The sequence below is a fragment of the Corvus moneduloides genome, chromosome 3, assembly GCF_009650955.1.
Source record: "Corvus moneduloides isolate bCorMon1 chromosome 3, bCorMon1.pri, whole genome shotgun sequence".
NCBI lineage: Eukaryota > Metazoa > Chordata > Aves > Passeriformes > Corvidae > Corvus > Corvus moneduloides.
Genome location: NC_045478.1, coordinates 27,200,134 through 27,212,829, shown reverse-complemented (window position 1 = coordinate 27,212,829; position 12,696 = coordinate 27,200,134). Strand labels below are relative to the sequence as shown.

Below are 12,696 nucleotides of genomic sequence, written 5' to 3'. Positions count from 1 at the left end.
ATGTGCCAAGAAATAGGGCTTCCGCCAGTGTTTTAGAGAACATTTCCATTGTAAAATAGGTCTTGCCGTTAGAATTTTTTTCCTGGAAATTCAGCCCAAATTTTCATCTCTTTATTTCACCACATTACTTGTAAAGTTTCTCTAGTAGCTGATTTAAAACTGTTTCAATTTCCAAATGTTTTAGTTTATCCAATAATTGAACCACCACTTCTGAGCAGAAATGGAGACTCCATTCTTTTTCATTAAGAAGCAATGCATGCGTGAAGTGTTAATTTTATAACCTTTGCTGATTTTTGAACTCCATTCCATTGTCCGCTTTTAATATTTATTTGTTGAGAGAGATTGTGATAGCATTAACCCACTATCATTCCTGTGGTCATGTTCCTGCCTACTGCAAATATATGACAGGCCTCTCCAAATCTGCTTAGGCATGAATGGCTTTGATAAACAGCACTGAGACATGTCCTGGTTTAACCCTTGTCTTAGAATTTGAAATATTATATGAAATAACTTTCTAAGCATAGTTTACTATTCCTCCTATATGACTGAAACATATTAAACAAATAAAAATATATTGTTCAATATAAAAGTAGATATTAACAGGAAGAAAACATTCTGATTGTCCAAAAATGATTTTGTGATTAGCTGTTTTCTCATGTGAAGTAGATCTTGTCTACTGAAACAAGCAACTAGGATTGCTTTTATTGTTTCAAGTCAAGTAGCGGCAAGTTGTAATTTAGGGTTTTGTTGTTATTGCTCAAGGGAACTTGCAGACAAATTGTCAGTTAAATTTCAGTACCAACAGCAAAAGTTTGGAATTCCTGATATCTGACACCTCTGAGAACAATAAAAAGAACTGATATTTTGCCTTGTCTTTTCAATTGCCAACTGCTTTTACCAAAGTGGATTCTTTCTTACACTGAAATGAGATCTCATTTGTCAAATTGCCATTTCTAAGTGTATTTTGATTTAATTTTGTTTCTTTTTTAGAGAAGGTACTTAGTATTTTATTTTTTAATACTTCACTCATCCAGAGTAAGCTGGTAAGAAATTTCATAAGGTCAGTAGGTCTTCGATATTTTCAGTAAGAGGTAGAAGCAAAGCCATTCCAGATCTAGGAAATTTCCTTAATCTTTGGGAATTAGGAAGGGATGGTGGAATTATCATAGCTCCTACAGAGATTTTCAGGTTTTTTTCATCTTTTAAAACTAAATTGCTGCTTTTGAACCTCCATAAGACTTACTAAAAGATTACAGTAAATTTAGTCTAAAATTTAGTGATTAAGCTTTTTCTTTTATGTAATGAATTTTGTTTAAAGTTCAAACATCTCTTATCAGTCATCATACCAATGTTAAGAAGGTGATACAGTGATATATTGCATCTTTCCACTATTTGTTGATCACAAGAATATGAATGTTATTATAGTATATTACCACTATTTTGATACAAAGACTTAAAATATGTTTGCTATTTCAGGGTGATAGTGGACTACCTGGTTTTCCTGGATTACATGGGATGCCAGCACCAAAGGTTGAAGTTAAATATTTCTTGTTACAATATTCCTGGGTTTCAGCTTGCCCTGTAGTTTAATTTAAAGGGAAAACAAGTCTATATACAATACTATTTCAGAGCATTTGATGAATTTCTCAAAATGAATAGATATGAAGGTGTTATTCAGGGAAGATACATGCCATGGGACTTCATTACATAGATATCAAACAATAGAAATACCTATTATTTCATTTCTTTTTTGCTCTATGGGATTTTATATTAATTCGATTTTACTACTACTTACAGGATTCTTCATCACAAATAATGTTTTTAAAAAATAAAAACAATTACATGATTTTCTTGTCATTCTGCTTGAGTGACATTACTTTGAAGGACAGTTCTGGTCTATCACAGTGAGTTTAGTTTATGTGTGTATTCCCCAAAACAATTTTCCCCGTATTTTTTTCTCATTTATTTTAGTACTCAACTGAATTTACCTCTTAGTTTTTCCAAATTTGTGTTTTTAACTCTTCAAATAAGGTCTTCAGGAAAGTCCAGCCCTTTTCAAGGAGCTGAATTTTCCCTTAGGTTCCTGCCTATACTGAAGCAATGAGAATCACAAAGTGCCTTCTATAAAAAGTAGAAGCATCAACCCTGCAAGCTGTGGATCATCTCACTATCAGTGTTGGACATTCTGGCCTTCTCCTCTGGGAAAGCTGGGCAAATTCAGGATTTGCATTTAAGTCTTGAGCATATCTTTTATATCACATGGAACTCTTTGCCGCCTTTGTGTCTGCTACACATGTATACTTTATATATGTATGTATATATATATATCTTTATGTAACTACTTCTATTTTAAAAATTAACTTGCTCACATACATTTTGTTTAGGGAGAAAGAGGCCCTAAAGGAGATCAAGGAGTGCCAGGAGTATATGGAAAAAAGGCAAGTGACTTTATAATCACAAATTAAAGCAAAATGCTGTTGGTATTTGTGATGGGGTGACCTTGACTGGCTGCCAGGTGCAAACCCCCAAGCACTTCTCTCAATCTCCCTTCTCAATAGTACGAGAGAGAAAATAAGATGGAAAAGCTTGTGGGTCCAGATAAGAGATATCACCTGCCAGTTACTGTCACAGGCTACTTGGGGAAAATTAATTTAATTTATTAACAACTAAAATACGTTTGGATAGTGAGGAAAGAAAACCCCAAACAACTAAATCCCCTTCTCCTTCACCCAGCCATTTCCCAGGCTCAACTTCCCTTCTTCATGGGATAGGAAATAGGGAGCAAGGTTGGGCAGTCTTTAAGAGCTTCTCCCTGCTCTTCCTCCTCACACTCCTCGGCTGCTCCAGTGCAAGTCCTTCCCAAGAGCCGCAGGCCTTCAGGGCAAACCCAGTCTTGCATGGAGTCTCCATGGGCGGCACCTTGCTACCACAGCTCCACCATGGCCCCCTCCAAAGGCTACAGGGGAATCTCTGCTCCAGGACCCTCTTCTTGGTGTCTGCAGAGCTGTCACTTTTCTCCTCTTTCCTTACTTTATTGGTGTCATGTTTCTGTCCCTTCTTAAACACATTCTGCAGCACCGCCCCGGCCGTGGGCTCAGCCGCGCCCTGCGGTGGGTGGTTGGATCCAGCTGGAACCGGCTGTGTCCGGCTGGGGCAGCCCAGCCTCTCCTCACGGAGCCCCTGCACCCCTGCTGGGACCCTGGGCAAGGGAGCCCCAGACAACATAATTCATATTTTTATAACATGTATTCACAGAGGACGTAATTCTTCATTTACAGCTCAGAAAAAATGTTCACTGGTTTTACTGGATGTATTTATATTTAGTAATATCAAACACGCTCTTCTTATTTGGATGCTTTGGGAACTGTCTTCATTCTGTTTGTGGATTGGTGCAATTCATTTTCACATAGCACAAAATGCATCTATTTTTTGTAAATATGTCTATGGGGTAACACACCATATATGGGGCATATGTAATATTTATATTGCAAAGAGGTCTGTTTTTTAATACAGATGTACATATAACCAAACAAGAGAAAGGGAGAAGAGTTAGGGGAGTGAGGAGAGGACCACATGAAAGGAGTGAGGCTGATAGTAGATGGGAAGAGAGATGTTTTAATCTGTAATTTATATAAAGCTGAGAGTATATTTTGGCCGTCCAGTGTTTACAGCTAAATTTTCACCTGTCCTTATATTTTCTTTATATGTTTAGTCTAGAGTTTTAAGCAATTTGGAAGAGGGTCTGTGTTAGCATTTCTATAATTTGAAGCATATTTTTGTTTATGTAATGGGGTCGTAGTTATTAATTGACAACTGCCTGTGTTAAGAAACAGATCTTCTGTACATTTTCAAAATAAGAAATAACATACATGATTTATTGGTTAAATATATTGAATTTGCCGCATAAACATTGAGCACTACTTACTTTTCGCTTGCTGTTTTTCTCAGGGTTCAAAAGGAGAGAAGGGTGATACAGGGTTTCCAGGAATGCCTGGGCGATCTGTAAGTTTTCTGAAGATGATTCGTCATTAGCTTTTCCTTGTTAATTCACCTACTGATTACTGTTAAATGTTGCCACAGGGAGATCCTGGTAGAAATGGGAAAGATGGATTACCAGGCAGTCCTGGCTTCAAGGTATGTAGAAATGTATATTAATATCTTGATAAAAATCCTCAGTAGCATTGCTCTGGCGTAAACATACTCAGTTTATTCTGTGGAGAATTACTGGAAATTAAAATAACGTTGTTACTGGGAGATGTGGAAGATTACTGCAGTAATAAACAGACTTCATTGTTTTCAATTGTTCTGTGAGCAGAAGCAAAGCTTTTATTAAGAGTGTGTTAGTGATCATTAGAGATGACTATTACACTTTATCTCCCTTATCCTTTTGTATTTCCCTAACCCTGTGATTCTGTTAAAGAGGTTTATATACAAGCATACACTGGAGAATGTAATTGCTTTTGAAGGGAGCTGCAGGAAAATTAGGGGGAAGTACCTTCGGTATTGGATTAATGTTTGTGTTTGTATTCTCTTCACTATGCAGTGCTGTTTGTATTTAACGTAGAACAGTTTTTCAAGTCAACTAGGTATGTGTCTACTGTAAAAAAGAAAACAGGATCTGGTATTTCTATAATGTACTGCAGTCTGTGAGCTCACTGGATGTTTTGCTTGCCAAGTTGTTGTTTGCACTGTTCTGATTTGTGAAAACATCGACTTTAGCGGTATCAGTTTTAAGTTCACAGGGAAAAGATTTTAATAATATCTGATGTTAATGCTCAATTGAATTGATCTGAAGAAGTTTTTCAACAGCAGGTTTGTTCCTATAAGATTGTTTTTTAGTAATAATGAAATTATCTAGGGCTGCTCAAGATTAATGTTCCTCCAGTGTCCAAAAGTGCAAGTGTACTTCTGAGTGCATTTGTCTAAATTCATATTGCTGTATTTGGAGATCCGGGTCTTCCATTTTGTGACCATGCTTGTGTAGAGCAGTTGGGGATGCAGCTGGGGATATCCATGACATCTGCTGCAGCAGGGAGATATGACATAAGACCTGTGAGAGACCTGAAACATTCCAGGCAGCAGCTGTCAATGAGGTGGATCCAGGGTAATGCCAATGGAGCCTGGAGAGCAGATTAGCTCAGAGAAGGCAGTCGTTGGTATCAGTTTAGTTGTGTACATAGAAAGCCTCTGGTGCATTTGAAATGCATTAATGTCCAAAACATACTCAGGGAGCTGAAAGATATGACATAAGTCCTATTGAAAGCCAGTGCCTTTCTGGAGCAGGAGTAGACAAGATACCATTGGGTATCTCAAATATGACCAAATGTCTGTGTGTGGGCAATGGAATTTGACTCCTGGTGTCTGGTCAGCTGAATCAATCCTCCATCAACCATCCCGACTAGACTTCTGTTATCTGTGATATGAGCTTCGTTACTCTCCAGGAATTTATTTCAAATATCCTCTCTTATTTTATATATATCTATATTTATTTTATATGTGTATATATGTATTTCATATATATAGATATATATTTAGATATATACACACACACACACAGATATCAATGCTAAGTTGGAGGAGAAATTCCTTCTCTGGTACTGTAGAAGGTAGGGAAAAAATTAGATATTAGATTTTTTTCTTTTCTGGTATTTGATAACATAGACTGGTAATAGTCACAGTTAACATTAACATAAAATTTTAACTGTCACTGGTGGTGATTTAGAGTGAAGCATTTTGTTGCTAAAGCATGGATTTTGAGAGTACTTGCATATGTTTTATGCTTGTAAGCAATATACAGAGAATTCAGTATATTGTGTGAATGTGTGTACATTTAAACTGCGAGACATTTTCTGGACTGTTCTCCTTACTATTGTACTACAAAAATATGACATGCTCATTAGTTTTTATTAATTTTATAATATAATAGTTAATAGAAGCCATATTTTTCATTCAAACATTTTGTTAGCCTGACTTCAACATCTGCTTGCTATAAAACATTGCTTCATTCTGGGTCTCTAATCAAATTCAGAACAGTAACAAACAGGCTGTCTTTGAAGGAAATTTCTGCTGGCGCTTTCCTGGTTTTTTACAATATCCATTTTGGGAAAGAATGTGGAAAAAACATGGCTTGAAACCCAGATGCTACCCATTGTAACTTCGAGTCCAGCTTTTATAATTTTAAGTTAATTAATGCCAGATTATTTTATACGTGTGTGTATATCTAGCAACATCTATATCTATATCTTTGCCTTTTTTTAATGTGCTTTTACTTCTGGAATTATTCAACATTTCAGAATACTTCAGTATCATACGTACTTTGATAAATATTTGTGGTACTGCTCTATTCTGAAGTACTTTGAAATATTTTTTCATACCGTTATTTATACTAACAATTAGACAGTAACAGTTTATTATTGTTTATGCCTTTTTTCTACCAGAAAAAACAGAAATTAACAGAAATTGTTGTTCTGAGTGAAAAGAAAATTATCTCTCATCTCTTTTTGCAAACTGATAGCTGTCAGACACAGCATGAGGGAATATTGGATTGATGACCCTTCTTGCTATGTCTAATACTTTTAAGGGATGTTTATTTGGTAAAGTCTCAATGTGTACTGGTTTTAAATTGTACTTATGTTAAAAATATAATTTTCTATTTAAAATTATTTTATTATGAAAATAAGGGGCTTTTTAAAGTATTTTTTTGTTTTAAAGGGAGAAGTTGGGCAGCCTGGATCTCCAGGCGTAGAAGGACATCGAGGAGAGCCTGTAAGTGATTGAATTGCTGACATATCCTTATGTATAGATTTGTTCGTTTTGTTGGGTTTTGTCTTTTTTTTCTTTTCAGTTAACGGCTGTTATACTTCATGTTTAATTTATGTTGGTTTGAATTTGTTGATATGTCCATTTCTTAAAGAGTGCTTGTTTATTTTCTGCCGTTCATCTTTAAATTTTATTTAATTAAAAGAAATAAACAAGCCCTTAAAGTCAAAGATGCCTTAAAAAAAGATTCTTAACTGTATCGCTGTTGTATATACTGAAGTATATATATACATTATAAAATTGTCTCATTATTGATTTCTGTCCTGTTGATGTTATGGTATAGTTAGATGTTAATAATTACTTACTTGAGGTAAGATTCTAGATGGGTTTAACTCTCATTTCTGCTACATGGTGTATCTTCTTTCATATACTTGTTAATGGCACTTTTAAAGTCCATTTTTTCACTATGTGCCACTGCCTTTCCTTTGTCCAGTTTTACTGGCCTTTTACTTCCTTGCATCTTCTTACACCGTATTATCTGCATGTCTGTTCTTCTTGCTTGGCTGGGGACCATGCTGCTTCATTCTGCTTTGCTTCTTTCCAAAGACTGAAGTATTTGGTATACCGGTATTTGGGCAACTCCTCAGGGCAGCTCGTTTTGCCTCCTCTTAATATCTGATAGCTGGGCTTTGTCCTCTTTGTTTCCTCGTTTGGCTCTTTAAGGTTGGCAGACGGCTTGAAGCAGATGAGCCAAGATACAGGCTTTGAGTGCTGAGAGACAGCCAGCTGTCTTCAAACCATCAGTAATTCTTCTGTAGGCCAAGAGCAGTAAATGCAGCTCAATTGGTGGAACACTGCCTTACAGATGAATTACATTCTGAATTACATTTGGAATTGTAAAATAAGAAGATAGAGCTTTATACTGCAGAAATTTTGTGGTATTCAATGTAATGGGAGGCAGTCTGAGTTACATGATACTGAAATCTGATAGAGAGTTTTGATAATGAGGAGTCGGAAAAAGTACTTCCAGCAGAAAAATTCTCAAACTTTTTCATTTAAATTTTTTATACATTCACCAAAACCTCCTAACACATTTTGAGTAGACTGCAAAACACTGAGAAATCATGCCCAATAGAGTTTCTTCCCACTTGTCAGGCTTAAGTGAAAAACACACATAACCCCTCCCTTGGCTTTATTTTTTCCTCTTTTTCTGCCCCAAATAACTGTGAGGTGTTTTAACCTTTTACAGTCTATGGTATCTTCATATGTAAGAAAGACTGAATGTGAATGTTAATTTAATATAATAAAATACAACTGAAGGGATTTTGGTATATTGTAAGTTGATACACCGTAACAAATGTGTTGAGTTCTCTTATTGTCCCTAGCCTTATTTTGTCTCTTCATTTTTACGAAAGAAATGTTAGTTGGTCATCGTGATTTTTTAAAAAATTATTCTAAGAAATGGAAGGGAAAAGGCACTTCTAACCTAGGGAAAACTAAATTTTTAATACTTTAACAGCTCTCACTCTAGTGTGATAGCATTGGTTAAGTATGAACTATATCTACTAAAGAAATATATTTTGGTTTCAAATTAATATAAATGCTTCACAATATAACATTTTAAACAGCAATGTAAACTCATCACTAAAGTCTCATAATTTTGCTTTAAAGGGAAATGAAGTGGTAGATTTAAGACATTAAAAGCACTAAAAAGTCTGTTAAAATCACTACAAAATAATACAGAGGGAGACTTCCAAAATAGAAACAACTACAGAAAATTTAAACAATTTTAATAAGGCAAGCCAAATTGCATTGTATGCTTCATTCATAATGAGTGGAGGTTCTGAAGAGTAGAAAGTCTACATGCTGACCATGAAATTGCCTCAAGGTCACCATTAGGAAATGTAAGGTACTGAGTCATCCCTGCTCATCTGCCTCTGTTGCTGATGAAGCACCATCCTGCATGAGCAAACGCAGCGCTGCCATCTATTTAGGGCCTGGAGGAGCAAAGAGCAGGGCAGTTCAATGCAGAAACATTGTGGTAAAAGTGTGTGTTTGGGTTGTGAAAATGAGAGCTATCCACAGTTGTGAGATATATGGGCTCCTCTATTCAATTGAGGGTAATTGTCTTTCATCTATTGGAAAGTGAGCTGGATTTTGGGGGCTGTGAGTGATGTCTTGTGCAACTTACTGTTTCTGTTTCTTCTGTTGTTCCCCCAATGTGTATTTCATGTCTAACATGTAAGCGCCTCCTCTTGGCTCCCCTTCTGTGGAATTCAGTGTGATCTTCTCTGGTGGGATACCATTAGAGTTAGGGCACTGGTGTGGAAGAGAGGGATTGATCTATGCTGTGCCAGCCAAATAGGCTGCCAAAGCACAAGACAAGCCTTGGATGATACAGGTGAAGCTGGATGACTTTATATCATTAACCAGCCACATGCAGCTGTGGCCCTGGGACAGCTCAGCAGGTTGCGTGGATATCCCACCCACACAAACATACATGCAGACAGTCTTTATTGCTTTCATTCAGCCACATTAGTGTTAGACATGGCTTAATTTGTTAAGTTGATGATTTAAAAAATAGTCATCTTATGATCTGTCTTGCTTTAGCAAATAAAAATAATATGGTTGTGAAATGAATGCATCTTGAGACAACATCTAAGGAACAACTGTCTAGAATGGAGAGCACGGATGAACTGAACTCCCATTACCTCCAGCCTTTGAGATGTGTGGTTATTTTTTGGACAGAATACTTTCTGGTATATTATTACTCTTACTAATCCCCAAAGTTACAAACAGTAGAAGTAGGTTGTAAAGCTAAATAAATAATTTCAAGCTATGTGCTTGATTTCCCTCAGTAATACCATTTGGAACTTCAGTTAACCAGACTATCCCAGTTCTACCCACTCTGTAGAATAACATGTGACAGTATGGACAGAATAATTTAGATGGGATTTAGTAAAGGTAGTGATCAAGCTTATTTTCCTGATGACAAAAACAGGACATGCTGTCACTTGAGTAGTTTAATGGCTAGTTATCTATCTTACTGATGACAGGCTGTTTTGATAAATACATTTTTTGAGGCAACAAATGTCTGTAGTATAAATAAAGATTTATTTGAGATTAATTTCAGCCTGGCTGCCTTTTTTAACATAGGTAGGGTTTTTCAGAATTGGATTTCAGTGCAAGCTCCTTGTGTTTGCAATTATGCAGATGGGAACTCTGAAGTGAGTGCTTGTGGGTAAAGCTGGCAGGACATTTATAGCACTCTTCTAGGCCTAGCATATGCTCTCCTGCCACAAGTAATATGTCTGAGCATTTGCAACTGCTCATGTTTACTCTCCAGAAATCATATTTTTCAGAAATACATCTGCAAACACTTAAAATGGTAGAGTTTTGTCTCAATATTTAGGTCACATTGCAAGACCTCAGATGTGGCCTCATTTGTGCCAGCGATAGCAGCATAACATGACTTTCAGCTTCTGACCTGACTCCCACTGTTATACCTATGCTCCTGGTTTGTCTGTTGATCTTTCATAACTGCATCAGGAATGCCAGATACAGATCAATGCATTCTCTGAAAAAATGTGTGTTTTATGCTAGGCAATGATAGCAGAATTCTTTTTGAAACCTGTTCAAGATACACTAAAAGGTACAACAGAAATTGTACTGTCTTCATAATGCAGAAATCCTGAAAACAAACTGGTAATAGCTAGGTGTCCTGTATGTTTGAAAAGTAAACATAAAGTTAATGTAATTCTACTGCATCTAATAGCTGTGCTGAGATTGATAGAAACAGGAAAAAAGGAAAGAAAATTCCTGACTTAGTAATACAGTAATACGCAGTGCAAAGTTTGGGGTGTTTTTGTTACTATTATTTTCCTTTCTGTGTCTTGTAATGTTTTGCTTGATGCACCTTATGTTGATGTTATGTTAGTTTGTACCAATTTTAGGTACTAGGATGCCATTTACTCAACATTTGTGTCTTGTATTTGCATTTACATACTGAGTTATGAAACACTGAGGATAAAAGCAAACTTAAAAACTCTATTGTATATTTGTGCAGTAGGCCTTGTGAAAAAAATTCCTTTCTGAAAGTGGTACTTTGTTTTTTATGCACCTAGTCTGATTATTCTATTTCTACTTTTAATCTCTTCATAGATTAAAGCATAAAGATCCTCTTGTATTTCCAGTGCTCAAAAGATCATGTGTTGCATGAATTTATTACTTGTGGAAATATTCCACAGAGCACTAAATACTCATTCAGATTTTATATCACCTTAAATTAGGCGCTGCTATAAAATAGTGCTCTCTTTGTAAGTAGGATATAAAAAAGAAATTATTTCCTACGTTTAAGAGGAAATTACGAGTTTTAATAGCAAATATATCAGTTTTTAAGAGAAAAGTGGTCAGGAGACTCAACAAAGTGGTTGGTGTGAGTCTATCAAAATTTTTAGTTTCTGATCTGATATTCATGCTTTTCTACTAGTCTGAGATGCCTCGATAGTAGGAGCTGAACTCTGATGGCCTGCTTTTCAAAGGTGTCAGCATTGCAGTCATAAGGGATGTAAAGGACTAGCATTTTCTCTGCAAATAATGTCTTGTGGGTCTCAAAAGAACACCTATTTCTTTTTTGAAAATTCTTTTACCTGTAAATAAAAAAATAAATTGTTACTTGGGTGGGGTGATTTTTTATACATAAACAGCTGATAGTGATGATTTTTGTAGGCATATTCCATTCATTATTTCTTTACAAGTAGGTTTGATTAGTTCAATGTGCTTTTTAGTATTGATCCTTTATTCCTTCTTCTAATATCCAAATTGTTGAAGTAGACAGGGCAGAGGCTTGCTGATGACTTTCTGCGTGCTTGAGCTATATAACAGATGTTGTTAATCTTGCTCTCACTTGAGAAAGGGGAAGATGACAGCTTTGACTTTACAATACTTTCAGCAATCATTTGTTAATTACATAGTGCTGTAAGCTCAAACGTTTTTTAGACTGAATGGAGGTTTTTCTGTCAAGTGTAACTTCTAGGTAGCTGTATGTATTTTGAGCAGATTTTCAACCTAGGTTATCTTCATTCTGACTGATAAGTTATTTTAATTAAATTCATTCCATACTGTAATTACAGAAGAGTTAATTGCTGTTAAGAAGATAAATATGAGATTAGTGGTGTAATGAAACAGGTAATTAGAAGACTTCTAGAACTTCAGGCAGGCTAATCTGAGTTCCTTTATTATTCCCAGTTGACAAAAATGATACAAGACATGACAGCATAGTTGCTGATCTGAAGCGCATTGAAGTCAATGGAAAGATTCCCATTGAATTCAGTCTGGACTGGGGCCACAGTAAATGCTGTAATCAACTTGGACCCACTAACCTAATGCAGCTTGGAAAATAATGCCTGCTTTTCTAAGTTGTAAAGCTAACAGTTCTCTCCCATCTAATTCACACTTTCTGCCTGTCCATCATGATTTCTAATTTTTAAATTTATATCCTCACACAGTTCAATTACATTAATTATAATAATTTGCAATAATTATATTATCTTTTTTGGTTTTGTTTTGTCTACAGAGACTTGGGAAAGTATTTTTTGTTATTTTTTTCCTTTAATGCCATTTTAAATTTGATAATTTTGGAAAATTATGTAGAGAAGAGGTGGCATGCCCTGCTAACATTTCTTTAAGACTGTTTTATAAATGCAATGTTAAAAAAAGGAAATTATTAAAAGTTGTAAGGAAATATGAAAGGAGCTCTAGTTGTAAACCCATTGTGGGCATGAATGGCATATGCTATAAATAGTTATAAATGGTACTCAGAGTACTCTGTTTTCTGCTTGTATGCTGTAGTGACCTTTTATGGCTACTTTGGCACTTTTCTTATTAATTCATATGCTGATACAAATTAGATGCCAGCATTCCTTCCCTATTGCTGCT

At 35.7% G+C, this 12,696-nt stretch overlaps 1 protein-coding gene across 5 annotated transcripts in view; it reads left to right on the top strand.

Moving 5' to 3' along the window:
• Positions 1–12,696, top strand: part of COL21A1 (collagen type XXI alpha 1 chain) — a 97,310-nt gene that overhangs the window by 50,911 nt on the left and 33,703 nt on the right. For all 5 annotated transcript variants that reach the window (XM_032104674.1, XM_032104673.1, XM_032104676.1 and 2 more), the window contains 5 exons: positions 1,477–1,530; positions 2,385–2,438; positions 3,949–4,002; positions 4,081–4,134; positions 6,712–6,765. In XM_032104674.1, coding sequence (XP_031960565.1) covers positions 1,477–1,530; positions 2,385–2,438; positions 3,949–4,002; positions 4,081–4,134; positions 6,712–6,765 — 270 coding nt within the window. The remainder of the gene's footprint in view (positions 1–1,476; positions 1,531–2,384; positions 2,439–3,948; positions 4,003–4,080; positions 4,135–6,711; positions 6,766–12,696) is intronic.